This window comes from Clinocottus analis, unplaced genomic scaffold (assembly GCF_023055335.1).
Source record: "Clinocottus analis isolate CAN_PGR_092001 unplaced genomic scaffold, fCliAna1.0.p SCAF_16, whole genome shotgun sequence".
In the NCBI taxonomy this organism is placed as follows: Eukaryota; Metazoa; Chordata; class Actinopteri; order Perciformes; family Cottidae; genus Clinocottus; species Clinocottus analis.
This window is the reverse complement of record NW_027175887.1, coordinates 3,332,395-3,356,319: the sequence shown is the minus strand read 5'-3', so window position 1 is coordinate 3,356,319 and position 23,925 is coordinate 3,332,395. Positions and strand designations below refer to the sequence as shown.

General features: G+C 47.9%; 4 protein-coding genes across 5 annotated transcripts in view; 3 read left to right on the top strand and 1 right to left on the bottom strand.

Annotated features, from left to right (window-relative positions):
* The window catches only part of ntn1b (netrin 1b), a 37,386-nt gene extending 35,593 nt beyond the window's left edge, over positions 1-1,793 (bottom strand). Inside the window, exons 1-2 of one of the 2 annotated variants that reach the window (XM_068579494.1) lie at positions 1,509-1,793; positions 266-1,311 (exon numbers count right to left, since the gene is read on the bottom strand). In XM_068579494.1, coding sequence (XP_068435595.1) covers positions 266-1,280 — 1,015 coding nt within the window. In that variant the 5' untranslated portion in view covers positions 1,281-1,311; positions 1,509-1,793. The remainder of the gene's footprint in view (positions 1-265; positions 1,312-1,508) is intronic. The other variant, XM_068579495.1, reaches the window with a different exon arrangement.
* Positions 1,794-5,214: 3,421 nt separating this feature from the next.
* On the top strand, positions 5,215-12,596 carry LOC137786428 (phosphoinositide 3-kinase regulatory subunit 5-like). The gene is made up of 17 exons (XM_068578317.1): positions 5,215-5,323; positions 6,509-6,609; positions 6,704-6,772; positions 6,880-7,018; positions 7,299-7,368; positions 7,922-8,099; positions 8,183-8,354; positions 8,450-8,518; positions 8,624-9,441; positions 10,082-10,207; positions 10,742-10,864; positions 11,080-11,173; positions 11,289-11,365; positions 11,456-11,549; positions 11,637-11,719; positions 11,812-11,930; positions 12,209-12,596. The coding sequence occupies exons 1-17, from the start codon at positions 5,215-5,217 to the stop codon at positions 12,354-12,356; spliced, it is 2,589 nt and encodes an 862-aa protein (XP_068434418.1). The 3' UTR covers positions 12,357-12,596.
* Positions 12,597-13,038: 442 nt separating this feature from the next.
* pik3r6b (phosphoinositide-3-kinase, regulatory subunit 6b) lies at positions 13,039-18,832 on the top strand. The gene is made up of 17 exons (XM_068578315.1): positions 13,039-13,054; positions 13,166-13,258; positions 13,700-13,875; positions 14,040-14,175; positions 14,670-14,739; positions 14,846-15,029; positions 15,584-15,731; positions 15,825-15,917; positions 16,023-16,377; positions 16,498-16,705; positions 16,882-16,992; positions 17,517-17,613; positions 17,745-17,818; positions 17,917-18,007; positions 18,091-18,143; positions 18,286-18,386; positions 18,479-18,832. The coding sequence occupies exons 1-17, from the start codon at positions 13,039-13,041 to the stop codon at positions 18,609-18,611; spliced, it is 2,139 nt and encodes a 712-aa protein (XP_068434416.1). The 3' UTR covers positions 18,612-18,832.
* Positions 18,833-20,052: 1,220 nt separating this feature from the next.
* mfsd6l (major facilitator superfamily domain containing 6-like) lies at positions 20,053-22,269 on the top strand. Its single transcript, XM_068579457.1, has one exon. The coding sequence runs from the start codon at positions 20,053-20,055 to the stop codon at positions 21,829-21,831; it is 1,779 nt and encodes a 592-aa protein (XP_068435558.1). The 3' UTR covers positions 21,832-22,269.
* The last annotated feature ends 1,656 nt before the right edge of the window (positions 22,270-23,925 follow it).

Genomic DNA, 23,925 nt, shown 5'->3' with positions numbered 1-23,925 from the left:
CTCTCTATGCCTCATTTATTATATTATATTATATTATATTAATCTGAGCCACAAACATTTCCGTGGAGCAAAATCAAGAGCGTTATCATTTTCAACGAGAGCTGAGTCCACAAGAAATAAAGCAAATCTATAATTACCAAGCGAACAATCATCATGCTGCTGCGTTTTCTTTCTCTCTCCTCAGACATCGAATAATATAATTACACACCAACAGTTGTTTTTTTTACCGCGAAACAAAACCCTCCCACGGTGGACGGACACTCACCGACGCACTCGTTGGCCTCGCGCGCCGTGGCGCGCTGCCACGGCCGGTCGTAGTGGAAGGGCTTGCACCTGTCGCACTCCGGTCCCGCCGTGTTGTGCTTGCACTCGCACACCAGGTTGCCCTCCCGGTCCTTGACGCACTTCGACGCGTGCCCGTTGCACTTGCACCTGCCGCCGACCTGCAGGTCCGACACGGCGTAAAAGTAGGAGTCTCGCGCCAGCTCCGAGTCGTCCTCGTTCTCGTCGCCGAACGTGTGCAGCCGGCTGAAGATCACCTTGATGTCGGTGGCCGTCACCCAGTCCTGCAGCACCGGGGAGTTGTCGAAGTCGTGCGCCGACGGCCGGCCGTCCAGCGTGCTGAAGGCGATGAGGCCGCCCGTCAGAGGGTGCATGTCCGTGTGGGAGTCCGTGCAGATGGCCTCCTGCTCGTTCTGCTTGGTGATCGCGGCCTTGTTCTGCCGGTTGTACATCTTCTTGCACTGGGTCGAATAATACTGGAACGGCACCCACGACTTGCCGTAGTCCATGGACTTGTAGATGGCCATCGACTCCGGTCGGGGCGAGCAGAACTGCAGGCTCACGTAGGTGACCTCGAACTTCTTGCCCAGCGACAAGGTGAGCGTGACGTTCTGCGGGAACTGCGCGTAGTTCTCGGACTGCCAGCAGGTGAGGTTGTGCGGGTTGTTGAGGTCCGTCAGGTACGCGGGGGGATGGGACTTCTTGGGGTCCGCGGCGTCGCACGTGTGGCAGTCCCGCGTCCGCTCCTCGCCCCGCTCGGCCACCACGCAGTACCTGGCCGCGGGGCCGCCGCAGGTGCTGGACACGCGCACGTCCTTGCCAAAGGCGGAGTTGACGAAGTCCGGGATGCATCTCCTCGGGTTGGCGTTCTCGTCGTAGCACGGGTCCGGAGGGGAGGACTGCGCGGCGAACATGCTCAGCCCGTACCCTGCGAAGACCCCCTCGGTCAGCGCCGTGACTGTCACCAGGGTGACCCAAACCTCCACGACCCTTTGCATTGTAGTCCGCGCGCCGCAGGGGACCCTCGCGCTGAAATGGAATGGAGACAACAACAACAACAACACACAATAAATGATGAGAGTTGATGACAGTTGAGTTAATCACGGTCGAGGCAGTAAGTATAACACAGTTACGACAAAAATGATGCTCTGAGAGAGCTTTGGGGGAAAGTTTGACGCACTACAGCGAAGCATGGAACAAACAAAATGTGAATGAAATATTCTTACGAGGCAAAGAAACCCAGGACACTACCTCCAAATAAACCGCTCAGTCTGAAAGTGAAGCGCAACTCCTAAGGATGTGGAGAACAACCTATCCAGTTTACGCACGAAGAAAACAACAACTGCCGCTACACTTCTTCAGCCTTTCACCCCACACACACACACACACATACACCCTTCTTTGATATTCCTAAATATAAATAGGGAATGGCAAAAGCCCAGCTGGCTCCGAGTGTCCCTCTGCCTCTGCCTGTCCTCTCAGTCACACCTCTGCCCACCTCTATCTCTGCCTGTCCCATTCCCCTCTCTGTTATAATGGGGAGAAAAGGGGTCCACTCGTCCGCAGCAGAGGAGTCGGAGCCTGTTGAGCGTCTCTGCGCAGGCAGAGGGAGCGGCGACATCTAGCGGCGGGATGATGGAGCTGCATGTTAAAAAGTACACTGGTTTAGTCCCCACATTGGGCGACCAATAAAGACAATTATGATGCAATGGCATCTTGTGATTTTAAGATACAACAACAAAAAGGTAGTTGTCATTCAACCCATAGCATCTTCATGTTGCAGTGATGAATATGGGCCTCACATTCACGCAGTGTTTGCATAAGAGAAGTCAACTTGTGCACACACTTAGTTGTATATCTAGAGGCACGCTGTTAATCTGAACAAGAGGTAAGTACATGCTGGTGACCCTTAAATAGGCACTCCATAGTCATGAAGTCGTTGTTATTTTCCAAATAACTTTGGCTTAAACTCTCATTTAACAGCAGTTACAAACAAGTTGAACTCTAACAACTATGTTGGCTAAATAGTTTTAAAAAAATCTGCGAGCCGCAGACGGACAAACATCTTCGTGGGAGTGGAAGGTGAGACCTGCTGCTCTGAGCACGTTGCCCTGTGAAAACACACACGATTGTCTTTGCATTGGCACATTAATGTATTTGCCAGTATTTATGTTAAACAGCAGCTTATTACAGACATCAGGGACGTTTTGCGTGCGTACCAGTGAGTTGACATCTATTTGATATGATTGATTGGTTCTATTCTCTCAAAACAGACTGCCATATTCAAACACATGCTGACAGCCTGCAGCATCACATCACCACGTGTGTTGCCCTCTTGGTGTCAAACGGGGTGTGTGATGTAAAAAGACTCCTCCTGAGGCATTAGCAGATTGGCTTACAGTATGTTGTCCACCGCAGCCTCAAAGACTCATTCAGTTCCTGTTTTGCAGCACACGCTCTCTGCCTCTACAGTCGGAGGGTCTATTTTTGAGAAGCACCCAACGCAGGAGGATGTGCTCTCTGTATTGTTTCCCTGCCAGCGCGTCTCAGGCTCAGCTGAGGTTGATCTGGGATGGTCCAAAACGCTGATACCGGCAGCTGGGTAAGACGCATGGCTCTTTCTTCTCCTGCATGTTCAGTCTCTTTTTGTCCTTCTACATGTTTACAGAAGGATCCATGACTCTGTATCCCATGTCTCGTTCATGCTTGTCTCAGGTTGGCCATATTTTGACCATTTCACATGCTTTCTTTCTAGATAGGAACAAACCTCTGTTGCACAACTTCCATCAAATCTAACTGCAAAGTTATCCAAGCTCTGCAGAGTTCCTGTTCCCCTTTTAAAAGCTGCCGGAGGCTGTTAACAGTGCACGCAGAATGACATGAGGTTTGTTTGGCAAAGTCTAGGTAGAGCATTTATTTCTTTATTGAAAGATAAGTATATAGAAGAATGCTCACATTGCATTTATCTTGTTGCTTAAAGGAGACCAACGACAGTGTTGTTTGCATTGTGTAGGGTTTGCACGGCAGCGCTGCACAATATAGCCTGACAACACACAATGGTGTAACACCTGCTTCCTCACAACACAATTGATTGAATAGACTTGCTTGCAGAAGCTGGATATATCAGGTCCTCGTGCTTTAATATGCAGAATGGGAATATAATCATTTCATGCTCTGCAGTTCACAAGCTTCAACTTATTCTGCTGTTTGATTGGTACAAAAATCACGTATAGCGTGTTATTGACCAGCCCAGCCAGTGTTTTGTGTAAACTACTCCACCACAAGGTGAAGTTAGTTACTTCTGCAGGTTCAAATTCAACAAATATGGTGAAAAATATCCACATATGAGCTGCTGAGCCTGAACATTACACGTTTTGACAGCGCGCAAAAACTGAAATTAGCTAACTCGGTAAACAGTTAAAACAGTTAGCTTGAAGTAATAAATAAATGGTTAAAATAGTTAGTTTAAAGTAATGAATACACAGTTACAATAGTTAGCTTAAAGTAATACATAAACAGGTAAAATAGTTAGTTTAAAGTAATAAATACACAGTTACAACAGTTAGCTTAAAGTAATGCATAAACAGGCAAAATAGTTAGCTTAAAGTAATGCATAAACAGTTACAACAGTTAGCTTAAAGTAATAGATAAACAGTTACAATAGTTAGCTTAAAGTAATGCATACACAGTTACAACAGTTAGCTTAAAGTAATGGATGAACAGTTACAACAGTTAGCTTAAAGTAATGCATAAACAGTTACAATAGTTAGCTTAAAGTAATGCATAAACAGTTACAATAGTTAGCTTAAAGTAATGGATAAACAGGTAAAATAGTTAGCTTAAATTAATGGATAAACAGTTAAATTAGTTTGCTATTAAATATTGGTTAAATGTTCAAAACATTCGTCCAAATGCAAACAAGTCCAAACTAATCACTGACAGTTGAATTGCATAAGACATCCTGTAACGCTGCCCACTATAATGTAGGTGTTAGCGGTCAATAACTCAGTAATAACATCAGTGTACGGGTGTCCTGCTCCGCAGTGCAGTGCACACACTCCCTCTGTGTCCTCGCTGCAGCAGAACTTCCCGGAAGGCCTTTTCCTGTTTTGCGGTCCCAGGTGACCCCCGTCCTCCAGTCGTGTCACCACACACACGTTACTCAACACGGGTGACACATCTGCCACAGCTGGGCACAATCGCAGCTTCCGCGTGCACGTCACATCCTGGAAGCCAAATATACTGAGGAAGAAAATATCTATGTTGTTCTGATCATAAACAGGGACGTGTCATGGTGTTATTTATGTTTCCTCTCTCGCTAAATTAATCACAATAGACATTAAAACAGGTCCAGCCCTCAAGGAGATGTAATTGTTTCCAAAATGCTCCATTTATTTGTGGTTTTAGTTGTTTGTCATCAAATGCATACAACCCAAGCAACAGTTGTCATTTGATCTGTGGTGAGCAAATTCATCTTTTTTTTGTTCAAGAAGAACAAAATGGGAAGTTGTCCTTTGATAAGATTCATTTCCATCCCATCTTGAGTCACATGGGATTTAGTTTCAGCGGCCAATTTTAAGAATGAAGTGGAAATAGAGAAGTAGGAGAAGTTGTGGCTGCTGTTTTTTGACCAGCTCATCTCCGGTCCGCTCTGTCAGTCTGTGACTCACAGGTTTCAGTAGGAAGTGCCAACGCTGTATTTTCTGTCCTTTCTGAGCACATTCGTGTTCGCCACTCTGCTTGTTGTTGCTCTGGAGTGTGTTTTCTTTATATTGTCTCCGAGGAGGAACAATAATGATTATAAAGTGTCGGCGACAGCAATAAGAGGAAGTCTGCTGAAGACACATTATATATCAGGGTTTAATTATTGTTTCGTACTTCCTGCTGCTTTACCGCCTGTGATTTTCTCTGGATGTTGTGATGCAGAAGATGATGCCGAAGGTGGAGCAGAGCTCGTGCACGGAGGATCGCATCCAGCATGTCCTCGAGCGCTGCCTCAGTGGTCTGGGTCTCGACACTCCTGACAAACAACTCTGGAACGGTAAGACCAGATCCCGCTCCTTCCTTTAGGTACAGAGAACCAGATGTGTGCTGGAAATGTCACCTGACCTGAGTCCTCAATTCACATCAGGAATATAAATCTGGTAAAAAGATGATATGCTGAATCTGATTGTTGAAATCTGTTTATACATCCGACTAATCGCCTTTTTCACTTCCCCCGTTGATTACTTGCATTAAAGTAATCATTTTTTTTATGGCAATAGTACAAAAAATGTAGGTTCAAACATCCAAATCACGCAATATGTTATTAGATATGTGCTCATTTGCATATTTCAAGAACAGAAATGTACATGTTAGGATAAAGTCAGGATCAAAGTTCTCGTTTAATTTTGCTGAGATGTTAGAAGCAAAGGTTCACACCGAGGGGGATGTTGTGTATCTCTTTGTATCACTATACTTTAGAATATACTCTAACAGCCACAATAAACACCCACAAATCAAATGTTTTTAGGTTTATAATGTTCTATAACAAACTCATCTTGTGAAAACCTTCAGACTGCAGGAGGCAGTGACACTGGAAAGCTTGTTGTACGTCTGTGTGTGGAGATTACTGGCTCACAAACACAAGATGGACGCACACAGTGTCAACAAATTAAACTCAGAGATATCACCATGAGACTTCCCTCATTGATTACTTACATAAGGTGTGTTACAAGTTTTCTGAAATGTCATCTTAAATATGCAAATTTAATGATCTAAAATTAATGTTTGGTGAATTTAGGAGAAATCTCAACGGACAGCGTGTAGTAAAACATGTAAACAATGAGTATTTTGGCTGTTTTCTTTCCACGAGTCTGACAGAAGACTGAAGCAGAAAATAGCATTTTAAAACCGGTCAGTGCATGAAAACATTAGTGTTGCCTGTGGCCTCAAATCATCAGCACAGAAAACCACTCAGGAACAAATTGTCCATCTTCTAGAGACAAATGGGAATTGAAAGTGGTGACACACAGAATGAGGAGTGACAGACGGTCAGGAGGAGTACCATGTTGAAAGACTTCCTTCAGACCTGTTGTGTGAAGGGAGGGCGGCGAAATCGTTCTGTTTTACCTCAACGCCTCTCTGAATACTAGCTGTGAGCAAGTATCTAAATGCTGTTCACTGTCATCAGGATGAAACCCAAAAGCAGAAATAAACCTTTGTGTGTTTGTGTCTTCCTGATCAGCTGGATTGTGCATCAACCGCTGGTGTTTGGAGGAACTTGTGAAGAGAAATCCCCACAACTTCCTCATCCTTCTGCAGAAACTACTGAAGAAAACAACAGAGGTGGAGAGCAGAAAAACAACATCGTGTTCAGCGTGATGTGAGGAGCGACGGCCTTTCTCATCTCATCCCTTTTCTTCTTCCTCGTCTCTTCCAGGTGCTCGAGCAGTGTCGCTATGAACTGGTGGTGCCCCTCACGCTCCTCTTCTCTTCAGCCCTGCTCAAAGTGAGATGTGTAATCCGGAGAGAGAGAGAGAGAGAGAGAGAAGCTCAACCTCTTCCGCTTCGTCCCGTTTCTTGTTTTGACCCGGCTGCTTCTGGTTTCCTCCTCAGGCTCCTCACGTGGCTCCTCACTGCGCCGAGCTGCAGGACGCCTACCTGTTGTTCCACGCTTTCCTGGCCTGGCCCGAGCCGTGCAGCTCTGCCAGTAAACGCCTGCTGAAAGTCATCCAGAGCGAGCTCAGAGCACCAGGTAGCACCGGCGCATAAGCCATGAGCCCGCCGTCACCTCGCTGTTGTCTGTCCAGTAGCCAACGCAGAGTTTACACCAGTGGTTTCCCACCGGGGATACGTCCACGCTAACGGTCACATGTGTAGCATGACGGGTGGTGTTGATGAGCTGGTGCTTGTGACAGGGCTGTGCTGAACATGCAGGCGTTATTAATGGACCAGAGTGACCAGAAGGGGGCAGTGTTTGCCCGCTGAGAAATACTAAACTCATACTGGAGACCACTGTTGTTCTTTTGTTTCAGGTATTTCCTTTCAAAGACTGGTCCGGACGGAGCAGGGCATTGCCCGCGATGTCCACTGCTCCAAAACCATGTGAGTGCATAAAATAAACTGAATATATTTACAAAACATCTTAAGGGGCAGCTCACCCCACCAAGTCCTTTTCCTCCGTAGTGCTATTTATGAAATCTCGGTTGTTTTGGTGTGACTTGTCTAGTTTTGGAGCTGTCGGCCGTAGAGGTGTCACCCTCTCTCCGGTGTGATGGGATTATATTGTAATCTGCTGGTGGTGCTCAAAGTGGCAAAAAAAAAAGTAAAGACACTTGAAAAACTCAACAGCATCGTCTCTTTCCATAAACCTTGACCCGTTTACCCAGATAATCCACACACATCGCTGTGAGCTTCTGTTGTATTTGTCTGACGCTTTGAGCGTCACATAGTCCCTCTATACTGGAGAGATTTACGATACCTCCAATATTCAGAAACTCGCCAAAACAATCCAGATTACATCTCGAAAAATATGTACTTGTGATTTTTGGGCGAACTCTACTTTTAAACGTCCTCATTGCACTTCAGACGCTTTCATAGCTGACATCGCTGCTCTCGTTGTGTGTGTGTGTGTGTGTGTGTGTGTGTGTGTTATTAGAACGGTGCTGTTGGTGAACCCAGACGAGGACGTCCCTCCAGAGGTCCAGTCCGTCTCGGAGCAGCTGAGCCTCGCCCGGCGCTCCAGCAGAGACGTCGCCGTCCTCCTCATCCTGCACTGCTTTCAGGCCGCTCTGGGCGCCGACCGCGACCTGCGGGCGCTCGGCGCTGCCCTCCAGGTGACCGACCCTCACGGATGCCCCACTTCCTCTTCGGTCCATCCTTCCAGTCTAGTTTCTAAACCCGCCTCGTGTTCCTGCAGGCGAAGCGGCCCGAGGAGCTGCAGCAGCTGGCGGAGGCGCTGACCGACCACATGGAGACGGCTGCCTCCACGGCTGATCCCAGGACAGCGAGACAAGCTCTGCAGCGCCGCATGGAGAGGCTCAGAGACGGCCTCGCCGTTCCTGCTCCGACTGACGGCCGCTCAGATACCGGTAAGACAGACAACGTGAGCATGAGGTGGATACATAAATCTCTGGCTTTACAAGATTGCCAGAGCTTCCTCACTGTGAATATGACCTCTCAATAGGGGCTGTTGAGACGTTCCTGCTGCCCTTCCCCAAATGTCACACGTGCTCCTGGGAAAACGACAACTTAGGTGATTAGTCGAGGCGGAACAACTCTCCTGCATTGTTCAGCGGGTGTTCATCTTTAACCGTACACACCTCTTTGTTCTCAAATCTCTCCTTTTCCACTCGTGCAGACTTTCTGAACGGCATTCTCTCCCGCGAGTCCGACCTGGACTCGCCTCCGGACTGTTTCCCTAAAACCGGAACGGATGACGACGACACCAATGACACCAGCGTGGACGAGGAGGACGAGGTGGACCGTGAGTTTCAGAGCCACCGCGTCTCCACCGCGTCCTCGTCCTCCAGGGACTCCGGCTACTCGCTCTCCTCCAGCTGGTCTGTGTTCTCCACGGCGTCCGGCTCCGGCGTGGAAAGCGACCTCAGCGAGGACACGGCGCTCAAAGACACCGCAGAGGGAAGACCGGACGGCCAACCGAAGCTGCGGAAGAAACCCAAGAAGAAGTCCAGATCCATCTTAGGAGTGGAGCGCTTCTCCATGCTCTTCAAGGCTCCTCTCAGCCCCGGCGTTTGCCGGCGGGCCCAGAGCATGGGCAACCGGGACGACTTCACCAAAGACCCTCAAAGCACCGGGCCGCAGCTCAAACCCCCCAGGTCCCCGTCCGGACAAGTCCATCCCCAGGATCCGCTCTCCCCCCGGAAGCACATGTGCGTCCGCAGGAGGCCGATCCTGAGCTGCGACGAGGGCGACGCGGCAGAGTCGCCCACGCTGGTCAAAGTGGTGGTGTTTGGAGGGGACAAAGAGGCTGGCAGGCTGGCCAGGGCCTACAGCGACCTGCAGCGGAAGGAGAGGAGACGCCCCCGACTCACCAAGACGTGCAGACTGCAGTTTTACTTTGTCCCCACCAGGAGGAGGACCACGGGAAGCTCGGGAGGAGGACAAGCGTCCACCGAAGGGCCGACAGGAAGTCACGCTAGAGCGCCGCCCTCCGCGGTGAGAAGCTCTGTCTCTGTCAGAAACGTGTGTGTGTGTGTGTGTGTGTGTGTGTGTGTGTGTGTGTACACACATGTATTTATATACAGTACAACGTTCTAATAACACAGCCTTTGTAATGGCTTTTCTGTTTTACAGGTGAGTTATAAAGCATGCATTAGTGCAACTATTGAAAGAATATATTAATATAGTCATTAATGAAGGGTACGCATTATATCTGCTGTAATAGGTCAGTAATAATAAAGGTTACCAGGTTATTTTGTAATACATTTTAATACGTACATGTGAAAAGTTGTCACAGCAATCCATCACATGTTTAATTGCAAATGTTTAATAAGTTGTTAATAAATCCAAAAGGCTCTGCAGCAGGTCAGAGGTCAAATAATCCATCTGATGAACCAAAGAGCTAAAAAGACGGCATGTTTATTTTTTTTACAGGAGCATAAACACCAGCCAGAGAGATTTGTCACAACTTAGAAACCCAATCTTATCAACTTTTTCACGAGAATTAACAATATGAGCAATAATAACGACTCCTGAGAAAGACACATCGTCTTCACAGACCTGCCGACAGGAAACTCTTTCATTCGCGTTGTTCCTGACTGTGTAATCAACGCTTTGCATTCCCTCCCTCTGACAGGAGGCTAACGGCGGCGCGCTGGAGGGCGGCACCACGGACATCGCCCAGGTGTTGGGCATGATGGACCCCTGGTACGAGAGGAACGTCCTCAGTCTGCTCAGCTTGTCCTCGGACGTCCTTTGTCAGGTACCGTCCATCGCGTCGCCTTTGTCTGGTCCACGCGTCGCAAAATGAGCCAAGAGAGGAGACGATGTAACGACATCTTTTGGTCCACTCTGAGGTTTATTTTAATAAAATGAGATGCGGTCCCTCCTCCAGCTTGAATATTTTCCATACAGTCCCTTAAAGTGGAACGCGAGTGAGCTTTTTCTAAAGACTCACTCGACGTTACTCAATCCAAGATTTTGCCTCTGTGATTTGGTGCGTCACAGTGAAACACAGAGCAGTGGCATGATGTCATTTGAAGATAGAAAAGATGAAAGTTTACAATAAAATATGGGAACCAAACAAATTAGGTTTCGCTCAAATTGTCTCCGATTCCAAAACACATCTATAAGTAAATACAATAACAAAGACATTAGTCAGAGTCCTTATTTGAAAAAAAAGCCCTTTTCATCTTTCTAAAATCTCACCGCACACGGAGGTGACGTTTCACCACTTCGGGATGAATCTGTGCTCCTGTACATCTCACACCGACGGCGTGCTCATCGTTCCCTCCAGACGGCCTGTAAGGACGAGGAGGCAGAGAGCAGCGTGGAGACGCTGCCCCTGCTGGCCGAGCTGCTGCTCTACTACTGCCGACACGCCGACCAGCCGGTTCTGCTGCAGCTGTACCAGGCTGAGGTGAGAGGAACACACACACACACACACACACACACACACACACACACACAGAAAGAGATTCAGAAATATATGTGAGAACTTCTCTTTCGGGTGTCTAAACTCTGGGATGTCGGCTTCCAGGTAGGACACAAACACCTCCTGCTCCACACACACACACACACACACACACACACACACACACACACACCTAATTTTTGTTTCCTTCCCCCGCACAGTTGACCCTGGCTGGAGGAGAGAGGAGGAGGGAAGTGTTCATTCACTCTCTGGAGCTCGGGCACACTGCTGGAGCCAGAGCTGTGAAGGCCATGGGTGAGTCACACTGTGACAGACACACCCAGACAGCCACAGCAGCATAAAGGCACACACACACACACACACACACACACACACACACATTCATGTGTAGTCCAATGTGTCTCTCTAGGCTCTGCCAGTAAGAGGTTTGGCATTGATGAAGAGCGTGAGGCCGTCCCTCTAACGCTCAGCGTTTCCTACAACAAGGTATGCTTCCTGCTTTGACTCCCGCAGAACACAAACAATAACACAACTTGCGCTATTCTCACACCTTCCTCCGCCTCCACCCGCGTACAGGTGGCTGTCAGCGGGAGGAGTCGGTGGATCCAGGGGGAGGTGGTTTGCACGTCGATAAATCTTTACAAAGCCTGCCGCAAACCGGAGCAGCTGAGTGTGTGACCGTCTTTTAATCCTGTCGCAGCAATTGGTACAATTGTTGTAATCTTTTGTCTAAGCACATCTCATCTTGTCCGTCCAGATACAAGAATAGAAAGTCTTCAGCTGACAATGACAGAAGTCCTGAAGAGGCAGAGCTCCAAGTCTAAAAAGGGCTACAACCAGGTGAAGGGTTGGAATTAAACCTTAAAACAGAAGCTTGTGAACACTCGAAGTGCAATCTCCTGACACTCCCTCCTCCTCCCTCCCCCTGGCAGCACATCTCCATATCAGAGGTGAAGGTGGACAAGGTGCAGGTGGACGGGGGAGAGGAGGGGACAACGTTTGCCGTGTGTCTGGATCAGGATGAGAAGAAGTTCATCCAACGTGTCACCAGGTACAAGAGCACCATCACTGACTATCACCTCATCCGACCTTTGAAAGACACCACTGTGAAGGAACCCCATTACAATGAAAATGTCCTAAAGTACACAACCAACACAATCACTGCTGTCTTCTCTTCAACCCAAACACATGTAGAGAAGTGAAAACATACACGAGTCGCCTCTGAACGTGATACATATTTGAACTTCCCTCATGTTAGCAGATCACAGCATGAGCATCATGCCGTCATCAGGCCCTCATGCAGCGATGCCGTCTCTCCTCCGTCTGCAGGTGTGACGTGTCCCCGTGCTGTAAATTAGGAAGCAGTTCGGACTGGAGGTCCTACAAGCCGTCACCGGGCCAGGTCCAGCCCCTGCACCCGTCCTACTGCTCCCTGCTCTGCCTCCCCATCACCTCTTTCTCCGCCTCGTGTCCCTGACACACTTTGCAGGATCCAGGCTCGTTTGAAGCAAAGCAACGCCGGGAGGACGAGAAATTACAGTAGATACTGAACACGGTGCAGGGAAGAACCAGCACGGCGTCAAGCCGTGCCGCATTGTGATGAGATGCAGGAGCGTGTGGCTGTTTAGAGGAATGTTTTCAAGCTTCTCAGACTAATGACTTGACTACTGCTGTGTACGCTCTCCTGACCGCAGAGTTAAATAAGCTATTTATTTTGGTGACGATGAAAACGTGTTGTTGTTGTTTTTTTGGTTTACATTTCTCAGAGTATAGTTCTGTATCGCACAACTGGAATAAAATCACATTCAGTCTCGTGTGTTTAATGTTTGTTTTCACGGTGCAGACACTTCCTCCTGTGAGTCACTCACACCACAAACACAACATGCCAAGAAAAACCTCAGTCACAGGCAGCAGCGGCGGGGGACAGATGAAAGCTACACGGGTAACAATCGATTACTTCAGACGGCGTGACTCAAGGTTTTAAAGGTGCTGTGTCTGTTTTTTTGTGCGGCACACACAATTCGAACATTGTTGACTTTTTGGGAGACATCCAATCCGGTGTTTGGCGGGACAAACTGGCTTCTCTTTCAGTTTTGTTTCCTCTTGTTGGGAGCGAACGCTGCTGCAATCACAAAGCTCCCCTGAGATCCTGAAGGAAGATGGTTGACCCTCCCAGTAAGTGTTGTTTTATCAAAATGACTGTGGGCCAAACTTGTTGAGCGAGTAAAACTTGGAGCCGTAGAATGTGGTTATTAAAACAGTAACATGTCTGATCTTCCTGTTTAGCCCGCGTGGCGTTCTCGTCGGCTGAGTCCAGCCTGTACAACACGGTGCAGGCGCTTCTGAAAGAGAAGAGCGGGCAAAGTGCCTGGGAAAAGGGTAACGTTTGGATGACCGATTTCAAACATACTTATTTTGATGAACCTGTGTCTTTATAGTAGCTTTACAGGTGCTCAGCCAATTAGCTTAGCTTAGCGTAAAGACAGGAAACAAGAGGAAACAGCTAATCCGGCTAAATCTGGAGTTAACAAACTAAGTTTCACTATTGAACACTTCGCATCTTGTTTGTTTGAGGATTTTTTTTCAGACAGTCTGGCTGTTTTCTCGTTGTGTTTATGCTAAGCTAAGCTAACCACCTGCTGGTTGTAGCTTTATTTCAAATTGACAAAACATGTATGGAGGGATATTTACCAAGTGAACAAAAAGAGAAATTATCAACACTGGACTACATTGAAGTAGGATACACAAACTACATACAAACTACATTTCAAACTACATTTCCCAGACCATAAAGCAAGCCACTGTGTGTCTGCTCGTCAGGGCTGATTCGATGGAGTCTTCAGAAGAAGCTGGAGGACAATCCTTCCTGCAGCGTTTCATTGATCCGAGTGCTGGTCAGAGAGCTGGACAAGCTGCTCCAGATTGATAAAGCGCGATCCTCATGCGACACGCATACCATTCCTGTGCTGCACACACTCTACTATGTGGTTATGCAGGTAAGACACACCTGTGGGACTCTAATAGACAACAGCATATGGTTTATAGACACTCTTGGAACAGCGGAGCCCTTTTTTTAGTTGGAAACTAAACAAGTAGAAGCAGAAAAACAGGTAATTGTGCATTATGAGTGGTTTTTATTTTTATTTTGCTACCTTTCCAGTCAGGTGTCACGATTCCGACCAGCGTTTACCAGGCGGTGTACGAGAGCATGATGAAGCTGCTGATATTACCGTCTCCTTACTCCTCCGTGGTCCTGAGCACCCTGAGGTGCATCGAGATGGAGATGACCACGCCAGGTACCGTGCATCAGGGCACACATTTACACAACGCCGGAAACGACGTCATACAAATGTGTCAATAGCTGGCACATTGTGTGTGTTATCACCATAAAGTGTATATGAGATGGTTTTTTTACAAAGCAGACGTGTAGTTTGTTTCCTATAAGTGAATTTATTGGTTATTTAAAAAAAGTATTGATTCAATATGTTGTGTTCATGACGAGGATTGTTAAAATATAATGTACAATCAATGTTAACCTTCTGGTTTCTACATGTGAGTGTCTGTTTGTTTAAATTAAAATCCTTAGGAAGAGAATGAACACATTTTAACACAATAGCATGTCTAAAGAAGGACTCCACACATTGTGTAATATTTGAAGAATCCAATTCAAATCTCCACACACTAGTTAAAAGCATTAAAAGTAACACAAGATGCATGTTGGGAGTTGACGTAATTTGTGATTTAGTGTGATGCAACATACAAACTTGACAGCTGATCCTTCCTCCAACAGGCTCCTTGTATCTCAGGAGAGTCACTGCAGAGCAAAACCTGAAGAACGAGCGCTTCACCTCGCAGGAAAAGTGAGTATGTTTGTGTATGTCGTTTGACTGACAATCAACTGGTATCAAAATGGCGCGGGGTTGAGCAAACTTCATTTGACCTTCCCTGTTCTCTGTGTTCCTGCAGGGTGTTTGTGCTTGCTGACCCGGCTGTGTTTTCTGCTCCGCTGGAAGCAGCAGTGAGATCCCACGTTGAGGCGTCCAGCTTTCTGAAAGACACGTCAACCACGGAGAGAAACGTGCTGCTGCGTGTGCTGCAGACCGGTCTGGGGACGAGCTGCCAGAGCTCCATGTTGACTCCGGCCCTGGAGGTCAGTCGATGGATCAACGTTTTAACTGCCATCGAATTGTTGTCCATGTGTTCATGGTCCCCAGAGGATGGGCCCTTATGACTTTGGAGATCCCTTTACTATATATTTCATGGAACACCAGCAGCATGTCGAAGCGTCAACATCTCAGTGATTGATTTGCACAAATCTGCATTGATTTGGAGACATTCGTGGTTCCAGGGGGATGGATCCTATTAGCTTTAGCGATCCCTGACCTAAAGAGCCTCAGTCGCACTTTGTGTTTAGTGTCGAGTAGCAGAACGTTAGTGTGTTGCCAGAAAGCATGCCAACACGCTGAACTAAGATAGTGAACATGGTAAACATTACACCTGCTGAACATTAGCATGTTAGCATTGCCACTGAGAGCACTTGGCCATGCTAGTGTTAGCATATACGGCTGTGCCGTTTCACAGCTAGCGTGGCCGTAGACTCTTGCTGATAAATACTGAACTAAATACATCGATTATATATTCATCTGCATCAGTATTCCTCATTGTTTTTTTTAAACCAGATCATGTGTCTTCTGTGTATTTCAGGCTCTGGGGGACCACGTGGTGCAGACGTATTTCCAGGAAGTGGTTCTAGCCGTGGAGAAGAGTCTGAACCATGGTGCAGGTGGTCGTGCGAGCTATCTGGACAGCCTGCAACACATTTACAGAGACATCTTGACTGCATCTCAAGAAGGTGTGTGTCCTGCGCTGTGCTGCTGGAGCACAGATTGGCGTTAGCAGGGATCGTGACAGGCTCGCCGTGTTAACCTCCGCCCTGTTTCCTCAGAACGAACCAACCTCGAGCACGCGCCTGTGTTCAACACGGCAATGCCCTACCCAGAGATCAACTTCCTCTTGTGGAAGGACGAAGAGGATCTACGTGAGTCAAACAGAAAAACAAACGTTTCCACTGCTTCATTTTTCCGTCGATAAAAGATCCAGTAGCTGCAGCACAAATGTGCACTAAATATATTGTTTCCAAAAGGGAATCTGCTGGAAAACGTCGCCAGGTGCTGCGGCTCTATCTCAACGACTGTTGATGAAGAAGAGAAGGACAAAAGGGATTCAGTTCACTCTCAGGACAGTGGGATAGAGAGAGACCTGAAAGAGGGTGACTCTGATGACAAGTCTTCAAGTCCTACGTTAACCTTCACACGGAGAAACGCCTTGAAGAACATGAAGACGGCACTTAAACTGAGTCTAATGAGTGAGAAGATGGACGCGTTTCCCGGAGGCTGGCCTTCTTTCAAAGAAGACAGGAGGCGGCACACAGCTCGGGTGGTGGTGCTGGGGGACGACCGTGTGCTGGGAAGACTTAGCAGGGCTTACCACTCGATTCGGTGAGCAGCTGGTTTGTTATGAACCGCCTCCTCCAAATAGTGTGACAGCAAAGTGGTGTATGTTCCTCAAACCTTTTCTGCTTTTCACATTGTGTGTTTCCAACCTATCTCCCTCGACAGAGAGAGAGAGTCAAAGCATCTCATTTCGACCAGGAAGCTGGACCTGCGGTTGTACTACATCCCGGTGACTGACGTGGCGCCCTCGCACCCTTCACCTGTGAGCCCATGTGAGGATGAAGGCCGGTTGTGTCTCGCCTCCTTACTGGGAAGAGTGGATCCGTGGTACAACAGCAACATCAACAGTGTGGGAGCAGCCATCTCCAAACTGGCTGGAAAGGTAACCGTAGAGCCTTCTGCCACGCTGACAACTCTGTTTGAGGGTTTTTTCTGCACGCTAACGTCAGCACTTAACCCGAAGAGGCGGGCCCGAGGTTACAACACAAGCGCAGCCGAGTTGTAGTGAATCTGACACCTTCTTCCTTGTGTGATGCCTCTCCGCCGCAGCAGTCTGTCAACAGAGAGCCAGCGGAGCCAAACGTCTTCCTACTGGACACCCTGTGTTACTACCTCCGCTGTGGGACGCAGACGGTTAACCTGCCGCTCTATTCGGTGAAGGTACGGGGCAGCCATCTTGTGTATCGGCTGTACATTCAAATGTGTGGGCAAGAAAATGTTGAAGACGATATAAAGACGACACAAACCATCAAGACAAGTCCACAAAGGCTTTGACCCTCTTTTAGCTCCCTGCTTTCTTTTTCCAATCAACAAACCCAAAGTTTCCAGCTGTTTTCTGCAAACGCCAGCGTCAAGGACTGAATGAGCTCGCGACTAACTGCTACAGAGACAGATGTCTTCCTTTGGTGGAGACCAAAAACTGAGCTAAAAGGAGAGGGGATGTTGAACTTGCATTCATCAGATGACGAGAAACACGACTCTTAAAACGAATGCTAATGTTGCTACGTGACAGGAGATCATACACATTTATAGTCTATACATTTATACTCTTCAAAAGATGACGTCAATGTCTTTCTACTTAACTTTTTTCCCGCTGCCCTTTGGTGGCCAAAGTAATATAGATTTTACTAGAAATTGTCAGTAATCAATTGATGTTGGACATGCACTTCCTGGTTTGTGTTTAGATGACCCGCTCCAGCTGTGACGTGGTGGAGGAGCTGTTTGTGTCCCACCTGGAGGCCGACGTCCCAGAGTTCAGACACCTTAAAGGGAAGCTCTCAAGTATGTTTCTGAATCTGTGTGTGTGTGTGTGTGTGTGTGTGTGTGTGTGTGTGTGTGTGTGTGTGTGTGTCGATATCGCCATGACTGTGCAAACATTGTAGTTGCTTAACGTGAGCTGTTGTCTTCGACAGAGGAGCCCACGGTACGCCAAAAGAAGCCGTCGGTGGAAGTCTTCCACTCAGTCATCTCAGTCAGTTACACAGAGGTACATTTCTTATTGTTATTATTATTATTATTATTAGCCAATCTCATCACTTTCTGTTCAGTATTTGCACCAACAGCAGGATGTCTTGTACTCAACAGATCTCATTAAGCAAACGAGAAGTGGTAAAGAGAGAAACCCCCATGACGTTCGGCGTGGTGATCACATCCGCGCCGACAGCTGTAACACCAGGTTCACCTTTTGCATTTATATTTAGCTGACAGATTTATGTCGTCGCTAGCAACGCAGTGACTCATCCTTGTCTCTTTGTGTAGGCCAGGATCACCTTACTGTCAAGTTTCACAGTGTGAACCCAGAAAACAACACAGTAAGAAGTTATTCTCTCCTCAAAGTCGTTTTTCAAACACTTCATTACTACTTTTGTTTGAAGTCACATGTATTGTAGCATCGTAAGTGAACCTTTGATGCAAATCGTTCAGCTCTCTAAACCTTTCCCCTTTTGATTATAGACCATCCAAACCCAGAACCTCAGCATCAGGGCGCTGCAGCATCGGACACTCTCTGTGTGTCTGGACCAGGACACCCGCAGTACATACACTGGCATCCAAAGGTCACTTACGACATCGCAGCGCTTCTGCTTTGCATTATCCGCACGCCTTATGCAAACTGACAGTGATGCAATGTGATGTCATTCCTCCACAGGGTAGAAATATCTCCGTGCTTGCACCCAGGATGCGGCATCAGGTCTCGGTCCACGCAAGAGCAGCAGTTTAACAAGTACCTAGACAAAGCCATGCACCTGCCAATCCACACCTTCACTGGTGTGAGCCCCTGAGGGCCGCAAGCGTCCGCTTCAGGTGCTCAGATAATATATATTCGATATAAAGTGTGTGGCAAAATGTAAGTTTGTCGAATGTTTGTATACTTCTTATATATTCTCTTGTATTCTATTTATTTGCATTTCTTTTTATCACAGTAACTCTTCATAATACTGGAATAAAACACATGTATGGAGGAAACCCGTGACGTGGGTTCATGATGTGTGCTGAATTTGAAAACGTGGTGAATAAACAATCCCTATCTGTCCTTGAATGTGTGTCTCCTGTGTGAAGGAATTGGTGGCTTTTATTTGCACAGGGAAAGTTGTTGACATGAACGTGCTCTTTACTCTCGCACGTGGAAGAAGCAGCACGCTGCGTGTCGTCGCTATTGACTTCTGCTAAGTAACAAATACAAAAAAGCAAAATACATTCAGATCAGCGACCCAGCAGTTCAACTTTAAAATGTCTTTTTAGTTCATGTGCCAGTGCAGCGCGCTGTCTGTCTCTCTCTCTCTCTCTCTCTCTCTCTCTCTCTCTCTCTCTCTCTCTCTCTCTGTGGCGCACAGAGGCATCCGCGCCGCTGGGGGGCGCTGTGGTCACGTGACTGCTCCTCCAGGTGGAGGCGGTGGAGCGCGTTCACGGTCCAGACGGTAACAGGTGTCCCGCTGCTCGCAGCACAAGAGACCAAAGAGTCGTGGACGGAATGCAGGAGTTTGAGGTGGAAGATGACCGGTAGACCAGTTTGAGAGCAGCCAACGAGAGGTCAGAGGTCAGAAGGTGAAGTGTGTTTCACGGTTCATTTTATTGTCTTATCTTATAAAGTTGTGACGTGGACTCCACATCCTCCTGGGAACAGTTGCATTCAGCCCCAGGTGATATTTCCGCGTTGAGCCTCGTTATCTGCAGGTTTGGACAAGGAAGTACAATATGGCTGTTTATAGTTCAGCTGTTCCCTCCTTTTGGGAAACATATTTGACATTAATGCATTTAGTTATTTATTTGTGTGTTTTTTTCCACCACCATAAGAACTGTATTGTCTATACTGTGCATGTATTGTATGTATATATAATTGGCCAACAAATCATTTCCAACACAGAGCCCACCAAAATAAAATGTCTTAATTTATGCAGTCATTTATAATTTGTCAGAAAAATATATATATATATTTTTCTTACTGCCTTGTGACTTAAATATGTTCTGGTTTTGACATTTGAAGGTGTGACCTTAACAGCTGGGGGAAGTTTTTTATGACGGATCAAGTTAAATAAAAATAATTAGCAGGTTTTTTGATGATCATAAGTAATTGCAGCCAGAGAAAGAACATTTGTTATTGATAGAAAATAAATCGCATAAGAGGCCAAGTATGGATTATTCTAATGCGCCTGTTCTGTGTCCGTCTCCCAGTCTACGAGGCTCCACGTGACACCCATCGGGAGAGGCCGCCAGCTTCCAACCATGAAGAGGAACAAGCAGATCGACATCAGTCGGGCCGTCGCTCTGGCCGGCGCCTTCAACTTCCTGTGCTCGTGCGCCCGGGCCTGCCTGCTCCCCTTCCTCACCCTGTACTTCAGACAGCTGGGCCTGACCCCCGCGATGACGGGCATCGTCATGGGCACCAAGCACCTCATATCGCTGGCGTGGAGCCCCGCGGCGAGCTCGCTCTCCAAACACTACAACAAGAGGCGCGCGGTCATGATGGTCTCTCTCGTGTGCTCGGTGGCGGCGGCTCTGGTCCTGCTGTTCGTCCCGCTGGTGGAAGTTCCCCCGCTGGCCGGCAGCTGTAACCGGTCTGATCTGAGTGGCGGTCCGACCCAAAGTCCGGGCGGTGACCTGCCTGTCAGCGGCAGCGGCAGCGTTGCACCCTCCGCGTCCTCAGCTAGAACTCAAACTGAAACCAACACAGCTCCAGCCTCCCAGTCTGCAGTCACTTCAACTGCAAAGACCCTTTTCGGTACTAAAACCGCACTTAATGGTCATAATCAGTCCCACCCTCAGCTGAATGCAACAGCGGGGGTCAAAGACGGCGTCGTCGTGTACCACTCCACCCCGTCGGCTCCGGAGAGGAGTAAGAGGTCGGAAGAGCAGCTTGGAGAAAAGAAGGTGGAGGAGGAGAGGGGTTTTCAGTTCCTGGGCAGCCTGAAGGCGATGGACCCTCAACACCAGCTCTTCTTCCTGATACTCCTCCTGGTGTCGGTGTGGGAGTGCGCCTCGGCCCCTCTGGAGTGGACCGCGGACGACGGCCTGTACGAGTATCTGGACTCCGCCGACGCCTCGGACCGCTACGGCAGCACCGGGCTGTGGGGTTTGCTCGGGGCGGCGTGCGGCGTCGGGGGAGCGGGCCTGCTGGTCAGCCGGCTCTGCTGCCTCATCGCCGGCGGGCTCCCGCGGAGCGCGGCGCACTTCTACTGCTACGCCGCTTTGGCGGCGGCGCTGCTCCCCGTGGCCGCCCACCTCCCCCTCCACCTGAACAAGAAGCGGGACCGGGCCAACGGGCTCCTCAAGGCCGCGCGGCTGGTGCGCGGCTCCGCCCGCGCCCTGCTCTGCGCCGTCACCGCCCTGCTGGCCGGGGTGGCGACCTCCGCCGTGGACAACTTCCTCCTGTGGCAGATGCAGGACCACGGCAGCGGCGAGCTGCACATGGGGCTCTCCCTGGCCGTCGCTCTGCTCTCGCAGGCCGCCTTCCCTCTGCTGGCCTACCGGGTGTCCAAGCTCCTCAGCCCGGGGCGGGTGCTCGCCGTCGCGTCCGCGAGTCTCGGCCTGCAGTGCTTCTACTACTCCTTCCTCTGGGGGCCGTGGGCCGCGGCGCCCGCTCAGGTGCTGAGCTGCTTCAGCGCCGGGGCCCTCTGGTGGGCCGTGGGGCTGCAGTGCGAGGACGTGGCCACGCCGGGCGCCGAGAGGAGCGTGAGGAGGGTCTACGCCGCGCTCTCCCTGCAGCTGGGCAGCGGGCTGGGGAGCTTCGCCGGAGGCTTCGTGGCGCAGAGGTTCGGCGTCGCGTGGCTGTTCAGGGGGGCGGCGGTGGGTCTGATGGCGTGGTGCGCCTGCCTGCCCCTCCTCCAGTGGAAGGCGCCGCGCCAGCGCCGGATCAACTACTCTCGGCTTTTGGCGGCGGACGCGAGCGAAGCCAGCGACTCCGACTCTGAGCAGGAGAGAGACTGGCTGGAGAAAGCGATGGACGACGACGGCAGCAGCAGCAGCAAAAACAACAACAACCACGGACGGCGGGTCAACCATTAGCCACGGAGGAGTGAGAGTACAAAAGGACGCTTCAGAGAGAGCAGCAGCCATCGAGAATACCTGCTATCAGTGTGCGAATGACATATTCATATTGAACGCTCATGAGGTTCATTAGAATGAAAGGTCGTGGCTCCGTCAGTCGGCAGCGTCGGCCGTACCGATGCGCTTGAGGATTTCCTCTCTGTGCCACCTGAGCCCTCTCAAATGAACATGACCAGAAGCAATATTGTCTCTCTCGAGAGCAAACACGGAAGCAGGATGAAGAGCGGGCAGAAGGAGGACTCAACAGCTCAGCCTCTCGCTCTGAGCGTCAACACGGGCGTGTGCTCAAGGCCTCCTGTTTGACCACGCCCAGTCTGTTTATCTCCAGCCGACCCCACACACACTGTGTTTCTGTCCCCTGTGTCAACTGATGAAACAGGAGATTCGTGTTGTTTAGCTGCAGGAGGTTCAGCGGCCTCCATCACTTGTCTCATCTGAATTTCAAAGCATTTCCGGACGTTAATTAAACGTGCCGTTTTCTTTCTGCACGTCTCTTGTTGTATTCGAGTCTTCAACCTGTTCCAGACCTGCGAGTGAACTGTATTCCTACTGAAATAATCTGTCCCTCTGAGGAGCATCTGTAATAAATAAATGCACATTATTCTTCTTCTTCATGTTTGATGCCTTCTGACTCACTGCTCATCCGTCTTGGGAGCATTACTGACTGATTTATTAACGTTTCTCTTCCGTCCCGTCGAGCACACTGAACGAGTGCTGGGTGAACGCTTGGGACAGACAGACAGACGGACTCCCAAGAAACATCTGGCGGGGCCCTCGATGACATGAAGTCGTCCCCGGTATGCCGCTGAGCCGCTGAACTCCATCGGGCGAGGCGGTGGGAGGCAGCGCGGCTCTCTCGAGGACGTTGTGGCGGCTAGAGAGCAGCAGAGCGTTACAACAGCAGATGTCTGTTTGAATTTAATCCTTTTACCTGCTTTGAGTCCAGACATTACCGAGATCGGGGGAACGTTCACTTAGGAGTAGTCGGCTTCAAACGTCTCGGATACTGTTCTTCAGTACAAGCTCCATGTTACTTGTACTTGAGGATTCCCATTTGACTTTATTTTTTTTACTCCGTTTCAGTTGTCTGACGGCTTTAGTTGTTTTTAAGATTTCTGTTCTGCTCCTCCCGTCTGGTGAAAACCACGATCCTACGTGGTTCACCTTCTATGTGTTGAGAAGATAACTCTCCAACTTGCTGTGTAAACTATTTAAAATACATTGTCCCAAAGCTGAAAACTGTTTTTCTTTTTGCAGACGCCACAATCATATGATGCATACAAACAGCATATAAACTTATAAACAGCATAGAAAGAAACGTTAAAAAAAACATCTACAACATGCATATGAATGCAGTATAATATTAATCCATATATATATATATGTATATATATATATACATATATGTATATATATATGTATATATATATGTATATATATATATGTGTATATATATGTATATATATGTATATATATATATGTATATATATACATATATATAAGTATATATATATGTATATATATGTATATATATACATGTATACATATATATATATATATGTATATATATACATATGTATATATATATGTATATATATACATGTATATATATATATATATGTATATGTATATATATATGTATATATATACATGTATATATATATATATATATGTATATGTATATATATATATATATATATATATGTATATGTATATATATATATATATATGTATATATATATATATGTATACATATATATATATACATATATATATATATATGTATATATATATATGTATATATATATATATGTATGTATATATATATATATATATGTATGTATATATATGTATGTATATATATATATATATATATATATATATATATATATATATATATATATAACACCATGAAACACGCTCCGTGACTCCTTTTGAACCTTGTGCTCGTTATACTTCCACACTTCACTGCGTGTTGTTCTTTCCGTCAGGAGAGGATCTGACTCCTCCACCTCTGTTTATCTGTCACGCTCCTCCTCTTCAGGAGGAGGT

What these genes read in the sequence shown, in the direction of transcription:
- LOC137786428 (XM_068578317.1), top strand. Translation starts at nt 5,215, where the DNA reads ATGCCGAAGGTGGAGCAGAGCTCGTGCACGGAGGATCGCATCCAGCAT. An exon ending in TGACAAACAACTCTGGAACG is followed by an intron (nt 5,324 to 6,508) that starts GTAAGACCAGAT and finishes CTTCCTGATCAG; the next exon opens with CTGGATTGTGCATCAACCGC. An exon ending in TCTCTTCAGCCCTGCTCAAA is followed by an intron (nt 6,773 to 6,879) that starts GTGAGATGTGTA and finishes TTTCCTCCTCAG; the next exon opens with GCTCCTCACGTGGCTCCTCA.
- pik3r6b (XM_068578315.1), top strand. An exon ending in AGGGCTTACCACTCGATTCG is followed by an intron (nt 16,378 to 16,497) that starts GTGAGCAGCTGG and finishes CTCCCTCGACAG; the next exon opens with AGAGAGAGAGTCAAAGCATC. An exon ending in CCTTAAAGGGAAGCTCTCAA is followed by an intron (nt 17,614 to 17,744) that starts GTATGTTTCTGA and finishes TGTCTTCGACAG; the next exon opens with AGGAGCCCACGGTACGCCAA.
- mfsd6l (XM_068579457.1), top strand. Translation starts at nt 20,053, where the DNA reads ATGAAGAGGAACAAGCAGATCGACATCAGTCGGGCCGTCGCTCTGGCC.